Here is a 19,225-nt window from a genome sequence, read left to right as displayed (position 1 = left end):
ACTACCAAATTCAGGTTATAAAGCCATAGTCACCCTTATATTCAAGTCACAAAAAGATTCAATAAAGAATGGACATAATTTAAATGTAAAGAATATATATAATGTAATATAAAGAATGAACATAGTATAAAAATACTCAAAGGAATACTTGCCAATGGAATCTAAAAACACATCAAAAAGATTATTCACAGTGACTAATAGTTACAAGTCAGAGATGCAGGGATGGTTAAACATATGAAAATCAATCAATGTAATCCACTATATAAACAAAATGAAATAAAAAAGAAACAGATTACCCATCCATAAATGTAGAAAAGGCCTTTGACAAAATCTAACAACCACTTATTAAAAAAAAGTCTTGAAAAGATTAGAGATTAAAAAATATATATACCTAACCAGTATGAAGACAATTTATAGCAAGCGCATATCCAAAATCATTTCTAGCATTTATTTATTTATTTATCTATCTATCTATTTATTTATTTATTTATTTATTGGTAGAACAAAGTCATGATGAAAAAAAAAATACTGTAGTAAATCAAGTGCATATTTTCTTAGACATGAATATAAAAATACTGAAAATACAACTGAAAAAGAGTACACATGGCCGGAGGACAGAGGTCCACCCTGCAGGGAGCGCCATCTTGGCTCCAGGACTCCGCCGAACTTAGTCTGCACAGGGGAGAGTGAGGACCACAGAGGCAGACAGCTTCTGGGATAGGCAGGAGCCACAGAGCCGCTGAGGCAACACCCTTTTGGGGCCACAGACATCCAGTACCCTCCCAGCCTGAGGACAGTGATCCGCCCTGCAGGGAGCGCCATCTTGGCTCCGGGACTCCGCCGAACTTAGACTACACAGGTGAGAGTGAGGACCACAGAGGCAGACAGCTTCTGGGACAGGCAGGAGGCACAGAGCCGCTGAGCCAGCACCCTTTTGGGGCCGCAGACATCCGGCACCCTCCCAGCTAGAAGACAGTGGTCTGCCCTGCACAGGAGCCCTCGGCCTCAGGAGCAGGGAGCACATCTTGGATCCAGGACTCCACCGAACTTAGGAACTTAGTCTGCACAGCTGAGAGTGTGCACCACAGAAGCTGACAGCTTCTGTGACCTGCCAAAGCAACAGAGCATCTGGGAAAGGTCCTGTTTTCGGCCTTCTTCTTCGGCCAGGAGGAGGTCCAAACGCCAGATATCAGTACACCTTCCCATTAAGAGGAAAGCTTGTCAGCAGGGAGTGCTCTAACCACTAAAACTCAGAGGAGAGAGCCTGTTTCCCAGGTCTGCTGACAGATGGTACTCAGAATCACCAGAAGAACAACCTCTGAACAGAGACAACTATAACAACTCCAGAGATTACCAGATGGTGAGAGGTAAACGTAAGAATCTTACTAACAGAAACCAAGACCACTCACCATCATCAGGACCCAGCACTCCCACTTTGCCCAGTCCAGGGCACCCCAACACACCTAAAAAGCTAGACCTGGATGTAAAAGCATATCTCATGATGATGGTAGAGGACATCAAGAAGGACTTTAAAGAACTACAGAAGAACATGGCTAAAGAGTTACAAGTCCTTAAAGGAAAACAGGAAAACACATCCAATCAGATGATGGAAATGAACAAAACCATACTAGACCTAAAAAGGGAAGTAGACACAATAAAGAAAACCCAAAATGAGGCAACACTGGAGATAGAAACCCTAGGAAAGAAATCTGGAACCATAGATGCGAGCATCAGCAACAGAATACAAGAGATGGAAGAGAGAATCTCAGGTGCAGAAGATTCCATAGAGAACATCGGCACAACAATCAAGGAAAATGTAAAATGCAAAAAGATCCTAACTCAAAACATCCAAGAAATACAGGACACAATGAGAAGACCAAACCTACGGATAATAGGAGTGGATGAAAATGAAGATTTTCAACTCAAAGGACCAGCAAACATCTTCAACAAAATTATAGAAGAAAACTTCCCAAATCTAAAGAAAGAGATGCCCATGAACATACAAGAAGCCTACAGAACTCCAAATAGGCTGGACCAGAAAAGAAATACCTCCTGATACATAATAATCAGAACAACAAATGCACTAAATAAAGATAGAATACTAAAAGCAGTAAGAGAAAAAGGCCAAGTAACATATAAAGGCAAGCCTATCAGAATTACACCAGATTTTTCACCAGAGACTATGAAAGCCAGAAGATCCTGGACAGATGTTATACAGACACTAAATTCCAGCCCAGGCTACTATACCCAGCCAAACTCTCAATTAACATAGATGGAGAAACCAAAGTATTCCACGACAAAACCAAATTCACACATTATCTCTCCAGGAATTCAGCCCTTCAAAGGATAATAACAGAAAAAAACCAATACAAGGACGGGAACCACACCCTAGAAACAACAAGAAGGTAATCCCTCAACAAACCTAAAAGAAGACAGCCAAAACAACAGAATGCCAACTTTAACAACAAAAATAACAGGAAACAACAATTACTTTTCCTTAATATCTCTTAATATCAATGGACTCAACTCCCCAATAAAAAGACATAGACTAACAAACTGGCTACACAAATAAGACCCAACATTTTGCTGCTTACAGGAAACTCATCTCAGAGAAAAAGATAGACACTACCTCAGAATGAAAGGCTGGAAAACAATTTTCCAAGCAAATGGTATAAAGAAACAAGCTGGAGTAGCCATTCTAATATCTGATAAGATTGACTTCCAACCCAAAGTCATCAAAAAAGACAGGGAGGGGCACTTCATACTCATCAAAGGTAAAATCCTCCAAGAGGAACTATCAATCCTGAATATCTATGCTCCAAATACAAAGGCAGCCACATTCATTAAAGAAACTTTAGTAAATCACAAAGCACACATTGCACCTCATACAATAATAGTGGGAGACTTCAACACACCACTTTCACCAATGGACAGATCATGGAAACAGAAACTAAACAGGGACACAGTGAAACTAACAGAAGTTATGAATCAAATTGATCTGGCAGATATCTACAGAACATTTTACCCTAAAACAAAAGGATATACCTTGTTTTCAGCACCACATGGTACATTCTCCAAAACTGACCACATAATTGGTCACAAAACAGGCCTCAACAGATACAAAAATATTGAAATTGTCCCATGCATCCTATCAGATCACCATGGACTAAGGCTGATCTTCAATAACAAAATAAATAAAAAAACCAACATTCACGTGGAAACTGAACAACACTCTTTTCAATGATACGTTGGTCAAGGAAAGAATAAAGAAAGAAATTAAGGACTTTTTAGAGTTCAATGAAAATAAAGCCACAACATACCCAAACTTATGGGACGCAATGAAAGCATTTCTAAGAGGAAAACTCATAGCTCTGAGTGCCTCCAAAAAGAAACTAGAAAGAGCACACATTAGCAGCTTGACAACACACCTAAAAGCACTAGAACAAAAGGAAGCAAATTCACCCAGGAGGAGTAGACAGCAGGAAATAATCAAACTCAGGGGCAAAATCAATCAAGTGGAAACAAGAAGAACTATTCAAAGAATCAACCAATCAAGGAGCTGGTTCTTTGAGAAAATCAACAAGATAGATAAACCCTTAGCCAGACTCACTAGAGGGCACAGGGAAAGCATTCTAATTAACAAAATCAGAAATGAAAAAGGAGACATAACAACAGATCCTGAAGACATCCAAAACACCATCAGATCCTTCTACCAAAGGCTATACTCAACAAAACTGGAGAACCTGGATGAAATGGAGAAGTTCCTAGACAGATACCAGGTACGAAAGTTGAATCAAGATCAGGGTAATGATCTAAACAGCCCTATATCCCCCAAAGAAATTGAAGCAGTCATTAATAGTCTCCCAACCAAAAAAAGCCCAGGACCAGATGGGTTTACTGCAGAGTTCTATCAGACCTTCAAAGAAGATCTAATCCCAGTTCTTCACAAACTATTCCACAAAATAGAAACAGAAGGTACTCTACCCAACTCATTTTATGAAGCCACAATTACTCTGATACCTAAACCACAAAAAGACCCAACAAAGATAGAAAACTTCAGACCAATATCCCTTATGAATATTGATGCAAAAATCCTCAATAAAGTTCTTTCTAACCGAATCCAAGAACACATCAAAACAATCATCCATCCTGACCAAGTAGGTTTCATCCCAGGGATGCAGGGATGGTTCAATATACGGAAATCCATCAACGTAATCCAGTATAAAAACAAACTCAAAGACAAAACCCACATGGTCCTCTCGTTAGATGCGGAAAAAGCATTTGACAAGATCCAACACCCATTCATGATAAAAGTCTTGGAAAGATCAGGAATTCAAGGCCCATACCTAAACATGATAAAAGCAATCTACAGCAAACCAGTAGCCAACATCAAAGTAAATGGTGAGAAGCATGAAGCAATCCCTCTAAAATCAGGGACTACACAAGGCTGTCCACTTTCTCCATACCTATTCAACATAGTACTTGAATTCCTAGCCAGAGCAATTCGACAACAAAAGGAGATCAAAGGGATACAATTTGGAAAAGATGAAGTCAAAATATCACTTTTTGCAGATGATATGATAGTATATATAAGTGACCCTAAAAATTCCACCAGAGAACTCCTAAACCTGATAAACAGCTTCAGTGAAGTAGCTGGATATAAAATTAACTCAAACAAATCAATGACCTTTCTCTACAGAAAGAATAAACAGGCTGAGAAAGAAATTAGGGAAACAACACCCTTCTCAATAGTCACAAATAATATAAAATATCTTGGCATGACTCTAACTAAGGAAGTGAAAGATCTGTATAATAAAAACTTCATGTCTCTGAAGAAAGAATTTCTAGAAGATCTCAGAAGATGGAAAGATCTCCCATGCTCATGGATTGGCAGGATCAACATTTTAAAAATGGCTATCTTGCCAAAATCAATCTACAGATTCAATGCAATCCCCATCAAAATTCCAACTCAATTCTTCAACGAATTAGAAAGTGCAATCTGCAAATTCATCTGGAATAACAAAAAACCTAGGATAGCAAAAACTCTTCTCAAGGATAAAAGAACCTCTGGTGGAATCACCATGCCGGACCTAAAGCTCTACTACAGAGCAATTGTGATAAAAACTGCATGGTACTTGTATAGTGACAGACAAATAGACCAATGGAATAGAATTGAAGACCCAGAAATGAACCCACACACCTACGGTCACTTGATCTTCGACAAGGTAGCTAAAAACATCCAGTGGAAGAAAGACAGCATTTTCAACAAATGGTGCTGGCACAACTGGTTGTTAACATGTAGAAGAATGCGAATCGATCCATTCCTATCTCCTTCTACTAAGGTCAAGTCTAAGTGGATCAAGGAACGTCATATAAAACCAGAGACACTGAAACTTATAGAGGAGAAAGTGGGGAAAAGCCTTGAAGATATGGGCACAGGGGAAAAATTCCTGAATAGAACAGTAATGGCTTGTGCTGTAAGATCGAGATTGACAAGTGGGACCTCATGAAACTACAAAGCTTCTGCAAGGCTAAAGACACCATCAATAAGACAAAAAAACCACCAACAGATTGGGAAAGGATCTTCACCTATCCTAAATCAGATAAGGGACTAATATCCAATATATATAAAGAACATAAGAAGGTGGACTCCAGAAAGTCAAATAACCCCATTAAAAAATGGGGCTCAGAACTGAACAAAGAATTCTCACCTGAGGAATACCGAATGGCAGAGAAGCACCTGAAAAAATGTTCAACATCCTTAATCATCAGGGATATGCAAATCAAAACAACCCTGAGATTCCACCTCACACCAGTCAAAATGGCTAAGATCAAAAATTCAGGTGACAGCAGATGCTGGCGAGGATGTGGAGAAAGAGGAACACTCCTCCATTGTTGGTGGGATTGCAAGCTTGTACAACCACTCTGGAAATCAGTCTGGCGGTTCCTCAGAAAATTGGACATAGTACTTCCGGAGGATCCAGCAATACCTCTCCTGGGCATATATCCAGAAGATGTCCCAACCGGTAAAAGGACACATGCTCCACTATGTTCATAGCAGCCATATTTATAATAGCCAGAAGTTGGAACGAACCCAGATGTCCCTCAACAGAGGAATGGATACAGAAATTATGGTACATTTACACAATGGAGTACTACTCAGCTATTAAAAAGAATGAATTTATGAAATTCCTAGCCAAATGGATGGACCTCGAGGGCATCATCTTGAGTGAAGTAACACAATCACAAAAGAACTCACAAAATATGTATTCACTGATAAGTGGATATTAGCCCAAAACTTAGGATACCCAAGATATAAGATACAATTTGCTAAAGGATGAAACTCAAGAAGAATGAAGACCAAAGTGTGGACACTGTGCACCTTCTTAGAATTGGGAACAAAACACCCATGGAAGGAGTTACAGAGACAAAGTTCGTAGCTGTGATGAAAGGATGGACCATTTAGAGACTGCCTTATCCAGGGATCCATCCCATAAGCAGCTTCTAAACGCTGACACCATTGCATACACTAGCAAGATTTTGCTGAAAGGACCCAAATATAGCTGTCTCTTGTGAGACGATGCAGGGGCCTAGCAAACACAGGAGTGGATGTTCACAGTCAGCTATTGGATGTATCACAGGGCTCCCAATGGAGAAGCTAGAGAAAGTACCCAAGGAGCTAAAGGGATCTGCAACCCTATTGTTGGAACAACATGATGTACTAACCAGAACCGCGGAGCTCTTGTCTCTAGCTGCATATGTATCGAAAGATGGCCTAGTTGGCCATCAATGGAAAGAGAGGCCCATTGGACTTGCAAACTTTATATGCCCCAATATAGGGGAATGCCAGGGCCAAAAGAATGGGAATGGGTGGGTAGGGAAGTGGGGGGCGCTATGGGGGACTTTTGGGATAGCATTGGAAATGTAATTGAGGAAAATATGTAATAAAAATACTAAAAATTAAAAAAAAAATTGAAAGAAAGAAAGAAAGAAAAAAAGAAAGGAAGGAAGGAAGGAAGGAAGGAAGGAAGGAAGGAAGGAAGGAAGGAAGGAAGGAAGGAAGAAAGAACCCAAAAGGAAGGTAGATCAAGGGAAAGAGGATAATATTTGAAATGTAAATGAATAAAATATCCAAAAACAGAAAATATTAAAAAAAAAGAAAATAAAAGAAAGAAAAAGACAAAAAAAAAAAATTCAGGTGACAGCAGATGCTGGCGAGGATGTGGAGAAAGAGGAACACTCCTCCATTGTTGCTGGGATTGCAAGCTTGTACAACCACTCTGGAAATCAGTCTGGCGGTTCCTCAGAAAATTGGACATAGTACTACCGGAGGATCCAGCAATACCTCTCCTGGGCATATATCCAGAAGATGTCCCAACTGGTAAGAAGGACACATGCTCCACTATGTTCATAGCAGCCCTATTTATAATAGCCAGAAGCTGGAAAGAACCCAGATGTCCCTCAACAGAGGAATGGATACAGAAATTATGGTACATTTACACAATGGAGTACTACTCAGCTATTAAAAAGAATGAATTTATGAAATTCCTAGCCAAATGGATGGACCTGGAGGGCATCATCTTGACTGAGGTAACACAATCTCAAAGGAACTCACACAATATGTATTCACTGATAAGTGGATATTAGCCCAAAACTTAGGATACCCAAGATATAAGATACAATTTGCTAAACGCATGAAACTCAAGAAGAATGAAGACCAAAGTGTGGACACTGTGCCCCTTCTTAGAATTGGGAACAAAACACCCATGGAAGGAGTTACAGAGACAAAGTTTGGAGCTGTGATGAAAGGATGGACCATCTAGAGACTGCCATATCCAGGGATCCATCCCATAATCAGCTTCTAAACGCTGACACCATTGCATATACTAGCAAGATTTTGCTGAAAGGACCCAAATATAGCTGTCTCTTGTGAGACTATGCAGGGGCCTAGCAAACACAGAAGTGGATGCTCACAGTCAGCTATTGGATGTATCACAGGGCTCCCAATGGAGAAGCTAGAGAAAGTACCCAAGGAGCTAAAGGGATCTGCAACCCTATAGTTGGAACAACATGATGAACTAACCAGTACCCCTGAGCTCTTGTCTCTAGCTGCATATGTATCGAAAGATGGCCTAGTCGGCCATCACTGGAAAGAGAGGCCCATTGGACTTGCAAACTTTATATGCCCCAATATAGGGGAATGCCAGGGCCAAAAGAATGGGAATGGGTGGGTAGGGAAGTGGGGGGCGCTATGGGGGACTTTTGGGATAGCATTGGAAACGTAATTGAGGAAAATATGTAATAAAAAATATTAAAAATTAAAAAAAAGAATACACATAATGTAAATGACACATAGTTTATAAATAAAGACTACTGTTCAGGTCTCTATGTACCAAGTTTCCTTGGGCACTAATTTCTTATAACTTTCCTTTCACTATGTGTAAGTATAAAATCAAAACTACTTACTCAGGCATTACAGAGAACTTTGAAGAATCAGTTACTTGTGCTGGCAAATACATAAGTGTTGTGGATTCCACGAGAATGACACTGAAATAAATACAAAAAGTTATTTCCAATTGTACTTAACAAAATTCAGATGGCAACAAACCATTCTTCCTTCTCATTTTTCTTACCAATAACCTATATTCAGACTGTAAATGTTTGCTCATTCTGAAACTCAAAGGATACATTAGAGAAAATGAAATAGAAATATGTGAAATAGGGACACTCGCCAGCTACCCACAACACCCGCCACAGGATCTTAAGACTTCTGGTTAGTGGAGCACAGCTTCTGCTCCAATCCAATTGCGCGGGACCTGAGACTGCATTAGTTAGGGAAGCAGAAACCGGCCTGAGTAGGACCACAGGCCTCATCCGGCTGGATCAGCGCCAGGGTAGCGGGAGCGCAGGGTTGCCTGACACCTGCCAGCTACCCACAACCCCCGCCGCAGGATTTTGGGACTGCTGGTGAGTGGAACACAGCTTCTGCTCCAATCCAATTGCGCGGGACCTGAGACTGCATTAGTTAGGGAAGCAGAAACTGGCCTGAGTAGGGCCACAGGCCTCACCCGGCCGGATCAGTGCCAGGGTAGCGGGAGCGCAGTGTTGCCTGACACCCGCCAGCTACCCACGACCCCCTCCGCAGGATTTTGGGACTGCTGGTGAGTGGAACACAGCTTCTGCTCCAATCCAATTGCGCGGGACCTGAGACTGCATTAGTTAGGGAAGCAGAAAACCGGCCTGAGTAGAACCACAGGCCTCATCCAGCCGGATCAGCGCCGGGGTAGCGGGAGCGCAGGGTTGCCTGACACCCACCAGCTACCCACGACCCTCACCGCAGGATTTTGGGACTGCTGGTGAGTGGAACACAGCTTCTGCTCCAGTCCAATCATGCGGGACCTGAGACTGCTCTGGTTGGGGAGAGAGAAATCCAGCCTACATAGGGCCACAACCCTCTTCCAGTCAGAAAAGCACCTGGGCAGCTGGGGCGCAGGGTCTGCTGACACTCGCCAGCTACCCACAACACCCGCCACAGGATCTTAAGACTTCTGGTGAGTGGAGCACAGCTTCTGCTCCAATCCAATTGCGCGGGACCTGAGACTGCATTAGTTAGGGAAGCAGAAACCGGCCTGAGTAGGACCACAGGCCTCATCCAGCTGGATCAGCGCTGGGGTAGTGGGAGCACAGGGTCGCCTGACACCCGCCAGCTACCCACGACCCCCGCCGCAGGATTTTGGGACTGCTGGTGAGTGGAACACAGCTTCTGCTCCAATCCAATTGCGCGGGACCTGAGACTGCATTAGTTAGGGAAGCAGAAACCAGCCTGAGTAGGGCCACAGGCCTCACCCGGCCGGATCAGCGCCGGGGTAGCGGGAGCGCAGGGTTGCCTGACACCCGCCAGCTACCCACGACCCCCGCCGCAGGATTTTGGGACTGCTGGTGAGTGGAACACAGCTTCTGTTCCAGTCCAATCACGCGGGACCTGAGACTGCTCTGGTTGGGGAGAGAGAAATCCGGCCTACATAGGGCCACAACCCTCTTCCGGTCAGAAAAGCACCGGGGCAGCTGGGGCGCAGGGTCGGCTGACACTCACCAGCTACCCACAACACCCACCACAGGATCTTAAGCCTTCTGGAGAGTGGAACACAGCTTCTGCTCCAATCCAATTGCACGCGGGACCAGAGACTGCATTAGTTAGGGAAGCAGAAAAACGGCCTGAGTAGGACCACAGGCCTCTTCCGGCTGGACCAGCACCAGGGTACCATCAGCTACCCACGAACCCCGCCGCAGGATTTAGAGACTGCTGGTGAGTGGAACACAGCTTCTGCTCCAATCTTTAAATAGTGACAACGATAACAACTAACCCCAGAGATTACCAGATGGCGAAAGGTAAACGTAATAATCTTACTAACAGGAACCAAGACCACTCACCATCATCAGAACCCAGCACCCCCACTTCGCCCAGTCCAGGGCACCCCAACACACCGGAAAAGCTAGACACGGATTTAAAAGCATATCTCCTGATGATGATAGAGGACTTCAAGAAGGACTTTAATAACACACTTAAAGAAATGCAGGAGAACACTGATAAAAAGGCAGAAGACAATAAAGAGGAAGCACAAAAATCCCTTAAAGAATTGCAGGAGAACACTGCTAAAGAGTTACAAATCCTTAAAGAAAAACATGATAACATAATCAAACAGGTAGAAGTCCTTACAGAAAAACAGGAAAACACATCCAAACAGATGATGGAAATGAATAAAACCATACTAGACCTAAAAAGGGAAGTAGACACAATAAAGAAAACCCAAAATGAGGCAACACTGGAGATAGAAACCCTAGGAAAGAAATCTGGAACCATAGATACGAGCATCAGCAACAGAATACAAGAGATTGAAGAGAGAATCTCAGGTGCAGAAGATTCCATAGAGAACATCGGCACAACAATCAAGGAAAATGTAAAATGCAAAAAGATCCTAACTCAAAACATCCAAGAAATACAGGACATAATGAGAAGACCAAACCTACGGATAATAGGAGTGGATGAGAATGAAGATTTTCAACTCAAAGGACCAGCAAACATCTTCAACAAAATTATAGAAGAAAACTTCCCAAATCTAAAGAAAGAGATGCCCATGAACATACAAGAAGCCTACAGAACTCCAAATAGACTGGACCAGAAAAGAAATACCTCCCGACACATAATAATCAGAGCAACAAATGCTCTAAATAAAGATAGAATACTAAAAGCAGTAAGAGAAAAAGGCCAAGTAACATATAAAGGCAAGCCTATCAGAATTACACCAGACTTTTCACCAGAGACTATGAAAGCCAGAAGATCCTGGACGGATGTTATACAGACACTAAAAGAACACAAATTCCAGCCCAGGCTACTATACCCAGCCAAACTCTCAATTAACATAGATGGAGAAACCAAAGTATTCCACGACAAAACCAAATTCACACATTATCTCTCCAGGAATCCAGCCCTTCAAAGGATAATAACAGAAAAAAACCAATACAAGGACAGGAACCACGCCCTAGAAACAACAAGAAGGTAATCCCTCAACAAACCTAAAAGAAGACAGCCACAAGAACAAAATGCCAACTTTAACATCAAAAATAACAGGAAACAACAATTACTTTTCCTTAATATCTCTTAATATCAATGGACTCAACTCCCCGATAAAAAGACATAGACTAACAAACTGGCTACACAAACAAGACCCAACATTTTGCTGCTTACAGGAAACTCATCTCAGAGAAAAGGATAGACACTACCTCAGAATGAAAGGCTGGAAAACAATTTTCCAAGCAAATGGCATGAAGAAACAAGCTGGAGTAGCCATTCTAATATCTGATAAGATTGACTTCCAACCCAAAGTCATTAAAAAAGACAGGGAGGGACACTTCATACTCATCAAAGGTAAAATCCTCCAAGAGGAACTATCAATCCTGAATATCTATGCTCCAAATACAAAGGCAGCCACATTCATTAAAGAAACTTTAGTAAAGCTCAAAGCACACATTGCACCTCATACAATAATAGTGGGAGACTTCAACACACCACTTTCACCAATGGACAGATCATGGAAACAGAAACTAAACAGGGACACAGTGAAACTAACAGAAATTATGAATCAAATGGATCTGGCAGATATCTACAGAACATTCTATCCTAAAACAAAAGGTTATACCTTCTTCTCAGCACCTCATGGTACCTTCTCCAAAATTGACCACATAATTGGTCACAAAACAGGCCTCAACAGATATAAAAATATTGAAATTGTCCCATGCATCCTATCAGATCACCATGGACTAAGGCTGATCTTCAATAACAAAATAAATAATAGAAAGCCAACCTTCACGTGGAAACTGAACAACACTCTTCTCAATGATACCTTGGTCAAGGAAGGAATAAAGAAAGAAATTAAGGACTTTTTAGAGTTCAATGAAAATGAAGCCACAACATACCCAAACTTATGGGACGCAATGAAAGCATTTCTAAGAGGAAAACTCATAGCTCTGAGTGCCTCCAAAAGGAAACTAGAGAGAGCACACATTAGCAGCTTGACAACACACCTAAAAGCACTAGAACAAAAGGAAGCAAATTCACCCAAGAGGAGTAGACGGCAGGAAATAATCAAACTCAGGGGTGAAATCAACCAAGTGGAAACAAGAAAAACTATTCAAAGAATCAACCAATCAAGGAGCTGGTTCTTTGAGAAAATCAACAAGATAGATAAACCCTTAGCCAGACTCACTAGAGGGCACAGGGAAAGCATCCTAATTAACAAAATCAGAAATGAAAAAGGAGACATAACAACAGATCCTGAAGACATCCAAAACACCATCAGATCCTTCTACCAAAGGCTATACTCAACAAAACTGGAGAACCTGGATGAAATGGAGAAGTTCCTAGACAGATACCAGGTACCAAAGTTGAATCAAGATCAGGTTAATGATCTAAACAGCCCTATATCCCCCAAAGAAATAGAAGCAGTCATTAATAGTCTCCCAACTAAAAAAAGCCCAGGACCAGATGGGTTTAGTGCAGAGTTCTATCAGACCTTAAAAGAAGATCTAATCCCAGTTCTTCACAAACTATTCCACAAAATAGAAACAGAAGGTACTCTACCCAACTCATTCTATGAAGCCACAATTACTCTGATACCTAAACCACAAAAAGACCCAACAAAGATAGAAAACTTCAGACCAATATCCCTTATGAATATTGATGCAAAAATCCTCAATAAAGTTCTTGCTAACCGAATCCAAGAACACATCAAAACAATCATCCATCCTGACCAAGTAGGTTTCATCCCAGGGATGCAGGGATGGTTCAATATACGGAAATCCATCAACGTAATCCAGTATATAAACAAACTCAAAGACAAAAACCACATGGTCATCTCCTTAGATGCGGAAAAAGCATTTGACAAGATCCAACACCCATTCATGATAAAAGTCTTGGAAAGATCAGGAATTCAAGGCCCATACCTAAACATGATAAAAGCAATCTACAGCAAACCAGTAGCCAACATCAAAGTAAATGGTCAGAAGCTTGAAGCAATCCCTCTAAAATCAGGGACTAGACAAGGCTGTCCACTTTCTCCATACCTATTCAACATTGTACTTGAAGTCCTAGCCAGAGCAATTCGACAACAAAAGGAGATCAAAGGGATACAAATTGGAAAAGATGAAGTCAAAATATCACTTTTCGCAGATGATATGATAGTATATATAAGTGACCCTAAAAATTCCACCAGAGAACTCCTAAGCCTGATAAACAGCTTCGGTGAAGTAGCTGGATATAAAATTAACTCAAACAAATCAATGGCCTTTCTCTACACAAAGAATAAACAGGCTGAGAAAGAAATTAGGGAAACAACACCCTTCTCAATAGTCACAAATAATATAAAATATCTTGGCGTGACTCTAACTAAGGAAGTGAAAGATCTGTATAATAAAAACTTCAAGTCTCTGAAGAAAGAAATTATAGAAGATCTCAGAAGATGGAAAGATCTCCCATGCTCATGGATTGGCAGGATCAACATTGTAAAAATGGCTATCTTGCCAAAAGCAATCTACAGATTCAATGCAATCCCCATCAAAATTCCAAATCAATTCTTCAACGAATTAGAAAGTGCAATCTGCAAATTCATCTGGAATAACAAAAAACCTAGGATAGCAAAAACTCTCCTCAAGGATAAAAGAACCTCTGGTGGAATCACCATGCCGGACCTAAAGCTCTACTACAGAGCAATTGTGATAAAAACTGCATGGTACTGGTATAGTGACAGACAAATAGACCAATGGAATAGAATTGAAGACCCAGAAATGAACCCACACACCTATGGTCACTTGATCTTCGACAAGGGAGCTAAAAACATCCAGTGGAAGAAAGACAGCATTTTCAACAAATGGTGCTGGCACAACTGGTTGTTAACATGTAGAAGAATGCGAATCGATCCATTCCTATCTCCTTGTACTAAGGTCAAGTCTAAGTGGATCAAGGAACTTCACATAAAACCAGAGACACTGAAACTTATAGAGGAGAAAGTGGGGAAAAGCCTTGAAGATATGGGCACAGGGGAAAAATTCCTGAATAGAACAGTAATGGCTTGTGCTGTAAGATCGAGAATTGACAAGTGGGACCTCATGAAACTACAAAGCTTCTGCAAGGCTAAAGACACCATCAATAAGACAAAAAAACCACCAACAGATTGGGAAAGGATCTTCACCTATCCTAAATCAGATAAGGGACTAATATCCAATATATATAAAGAACTCAAGAAGGTGGACTCCAGAAAGTCAAATAACCCCATTAAAAAATGGGGCTCTGAACTGAACAAAGAATTCTCACCTGAGGAATACCGAATGGCAGAGAAGCACCTGAAAAAATGTTCAACATCCTTAATCATCAGGGAAATGCAAATCAAAACAACCCTGAGATTCCACCTCACACCAGTCAGAATGGCTAAGATCAAAAATTCAGGTGACAGCAGATGCTGGCGAGGATGTGGAGAAAGTGGAACACTCCTCCATTGTTGGTGGGACTGCAAGCTTGTACAACCACTCTGGAAATCAGTCTGGCGGTTCCTCAGAAAATTGGACATAGTACTACCGGAGGATCCAGCAATACCTCTCCTGGGCATATATCCAGAAGATGTCCCAACCGGTAAAAAGGACACATGCTCCACTATGTTCATAGCAGCCCTATTTATAATAGCCAGAAGCTGGAAAGAACCCAGATGTCCCTCAACAGAGGAATGGATACAGAAATTATGGTACATTTACACAATGGAGTACTACTCAGCTATTAAAAAGAATGAATTTATGAAATTCCTAGCCAAATGGATGGACCTGGAGGGCATCATCTTGAGTGAAGTAACACAATCACAAAAGAACTCACACAATATGTATTCATTGATAAGTGGATATTAGCCCAAAACTTAGGATACCCAAGATATAAGATACAATTTGCTAAACGCATGAAACTCAAGAAGAATGAAGACCAAAGTGTGGACACTGTGCACCTTCTTAGAATTGGGAACAAAACACCCAGGGAAGGAGTTACAGAGACAAAGTTCGTAGCTGTGATGAAAGGATGGACCATTTAGAGACTGCTGTATCCAGGGATCCGTCCTATAATCAGCTTCTAAATGCTGACACCATTGCATACACTAGTAAGATCTTGCTGAAAGGACCCAAATATAGCTGTCTCTTGTGAGACGATGCCGGGGCCTAGCAAACACAGGAGTGGATGTTCACAGTCAGCTATTGGATGTATCACAGGGCTCCCAATGGAGAAGCTAGAGAAAGTACCCAAGGAGCTAAAGGGATCTGCAACCCTATTGTTGGAACAACATGATGTACTAACCAGAACCCTGGAGCTCTTGTCTCTAGCTGCATATGTATCGAAAGATGGCCTAGTCGGCCATCAATGGAAAGAGAGGCCCATTGGACTTGCAAACTTTATATGCCCCAATATAGGGGAATGCCAGGGCCAAAAGAATGGGAATGGGTGGGTAGGGAAGTGGGGGGCGCTATGGGGGACTTTTGGGATAGTATTGGAAATGTAATTGAGGAAAATATGTAATAAAAATATAAAAAAAAAAAAGAAATATGTGAAATACATAGAAATGAAAATCTCATACACACCACACACACACACACACACACACACACACACACACACACACAGCATCGTACTTTGAACCTGAAATGTTCCTCATCATGTTGTACTTTGACCTTTATTAACGAGTGGAGGGTTCTATTTGGATAGACTACTGAATCTTAGAAGGAAGTGCATAGAAGGCAGAAGTAGACTACCAGAGACAGTCTTTAGAATGGCATATCCCAGCTGAAGGTTCCTTTCTAGCTCTCTGCTTTTTGGTACACCCCAATGTGAACTTCTTATATCTATTATAAGAACTCACCATTGAGTACAGGAACTGCTATGTTATACCTCCTACACTTACATGGACTAATGCTGTGAAACCATAACCTCAAAGAGTTTCTTCCTTTTTTCAGAGTTGTTAAGTTATTTTAGTTACAAAAAAGGAAAAAATAAGAATGATTATGAAGGAAGATACTGATGTTCCATAGTAAAGAGCATAAACATATAAATGAATTCAAATTATATTCTAGAGTAAACAGGAAACCACACAATAGAATTCATACACAGCAAGTGCTAGACATATTATCTGAAATGGAGAGAAATGAGATAAGAGATGTGGGTAGTTAACAGCCATTGTAAACGCTGGCAAGATCTGAAGCCTGGGTTTCCTTAGCTGCAATGCAGTTACTGAGTATACAGGCTCCATAAAGTAGATTTATATGGCCACATGGAACTGGAGGCAATGACAAACGAGAGGACCAAGCAGTTACATGATAGCTTATTGGTTTAAATTGAGTTCATTTCCTTGGATTATGTCAGAGATTTCAAGTTAGTAAGTACTTATCCCATTATTACTATTTCATTTGACTATCATTGCTACCTATATTTCCTGTCAGAACTCCAGTAGAAGAAAGAGTTATTGGAAGGAGTTTTACATAGCAACATCTATATTAGCAATATGCTAGGGGTTGGATATACAACCTAGACATATTGACATACAACTAATCTATCAAGTTTAAAGTGGAATAGGGAATTAATACAGAATAGATAAAACTATGCATATTTGTAAAAACAGTTTTTCCACTGAAACAAAAAGCAGAGGTTAACTACAAACTATGGGAGAAATTTGGTAGTATATATGTATATACCTCTAGTCCCCAGCACTAAGGACATAGAATTGGGGGAATCTTAAGTTCAAGGCTATCAGCTTCTACATAAGAAGACCCTATCTCAGGTAAAGAAAGTACCCAAGGAGCTGAAGTGGTTTGCAACCCTATAGGAGGAACAACAATATAAACTAACCAGTAGTCCCAGAGCTCATGTCTCTAGCTGCATATGTAGCAGAGGATGGCCTAGTTGGCCATCAATAAGAGGATGGGCCCTTGGTCTTGCGAAGGTCTTAAGCCCCAGAATAGGGGAATGCCAGGGCTAGGAAGAAGGAGTGGGTGGGTTGGGGAATAGGGCAGGGGAGGGTACAAGGGACAGTCAGAGAGGAAACTGAGAAAGGGGATAGCATTTGAAATGTAAATGAAGAAAATGTATAATAAAAAAAAGACCCTATCTCAAACAAACAGACAGGGAAAAAAATCACAAGAAGAGATAAAATCCATGGCAAAGGCAACTACACTGGTATGTCTATAAAATGAATATGTTATAAATTATTTTGACAACCTTTTACTGTCCTTTCTCACTTAAAAGTCAGGGCTTTTTAATGAATACAAAATAAGTACAAAATTTTTTAGTTTATACATATATTCAAATTAAATTTATATGAATCATCATTGATCTGTTTTATATCAAGGTATAATCTATACATTTGGGGGTATCTATTAATAGAACTAAAATATATATAACTCCCAAACCAAATTAAATCATACTGCTGCAAATATTTAAAATGCAATCATAAAAACAAAGAAGAGAGAGATGGATAAAGACATAAGACAGGTTACTTTCCTGGTATGTGGAATCACATTAACAGAAAGGTAGAAATACAAAGACAGTGAGTTCATGGGTAATTTGAAATATGTAATGAATATAAAGGCCAGCCTGTGGTACATATCAAAGTAACGAAAAAATATAGAAATAAAGAATTATTGCATGTCTATATCCCTGTATGTGCAGTCATTTAAGTATGTAGCAGTACTTGTCTGTGTAACTATATGTGTTCATTTGTATGGAAGCCAAAGTTGAACACTGGTTGTTGTTCTTCCATATTTTTGGAGAAAGGGACTGGTATCAGGGGCTCATAGAGTGAGAAAGGCTGGCTAGAGGATAAGATTCACAAACTTCTCTGCCTCCACAGCACTTGGAGTCCAAGTATGAACCACCCTGCCTAGCTTTTGGCAAGAGTACTAGGAATTGAACTCAGATCTTCATGCTATCACTGCAAGCCCTTTACAAAATGAGTTATTCCCCCAGTTTCAAATTCTGCCATATGTCAAATGGCATAGATATAAATAAACTAAGTACTGAAATCAAAGTACAGAAATCACCAAAGTTAATAAAAGAAAAATGACAAGCACTGGATAAATAAACAAATGGAGAGGAAAGAAGAACAAAAGAAATGCCAAGAAGCAATAACAAAAACAGATGTACATTGGCTACAATAAAGACACATAAAGCAGAATTTGAAGCAAACAGTACTGTAATATTGTTTAGCTCCACTAAAGTGTACCCTAGATAAATATGAGGAAACTATAAAATATAACTGTATAACCTCCTTGAGAATAGTTTTCATAACATTCCAATCTGTGCAATAAGGACAATAACAATCCAAATAACCAAGAAAAGCACAAAAATCCCTCAAAGAATTATAGCAAAACACTGCTGAACACGTAGAAGTCCTTAAAGAGGAAACACAAAAATTTCTTAAAGAATTATAGGAAAAGGCAACCAAACAGGTAATGGAATTGAACAAAACCATCCAAGATCTAAAAATGAAAGTAAAAACAATACAGAAAACCCAAAGGGCAAAAACTCTGGAGATAGAAATCCTAAGGAAAGAAATCAGGAAACATAGAAGCATCAGCAACAGAATACAAGAGATGGAAGAGAGACTCTCAGGTGCAGAAGATTCCATAGAGAACATGGGCACAACAATCA

The 19,225-nt window shown here is 40.5% G+C and overlaps 1 protein-coding gene across 1 annotated transcript in view; it reads right to left on the bottom strand.

Moving 5' to 3' along the window:
- Cfap47 (cilia and flagella associated protein 47) overlaps positions 1-19,225 on the bottom strand; it is a 262,175-nt gene that overhangs the window by 104,943 nt on the left and 138,007 nt on the right. Inside the window, exon 40 of the mRNA XM_085838136.1 lies at positions 8,467-8,547. Within this exon, the coding sequence (XP_085694262.1) occupies positions 8,467-8,547 (81 nt within the window). The remainder of the gene's footprint in view (positions 1-8,466; positions 8,548-19,225) is intronic.

This window comes from Mus caroli, unplaced genomic scaffold (genome assembly GCF_978045245.1).
Source record: "Mus caroli unplaced genomic scaffold, Mus_caroli_1 scaffold_5, whole genome shotgun sequence".
In the NCBI taxonomy this organism is placed as follows: domain Eukaryota; kingdom Metazoa; phylum Chordata; class Mammalia; order Rodentia; family Muridae; genus Mus; species Mus caroli.
The sequence above is the reverse complement of the archived record's forward strand: the minus strand, read 5'-3'. Positions and strand labels throughout refer to the sequence as shown.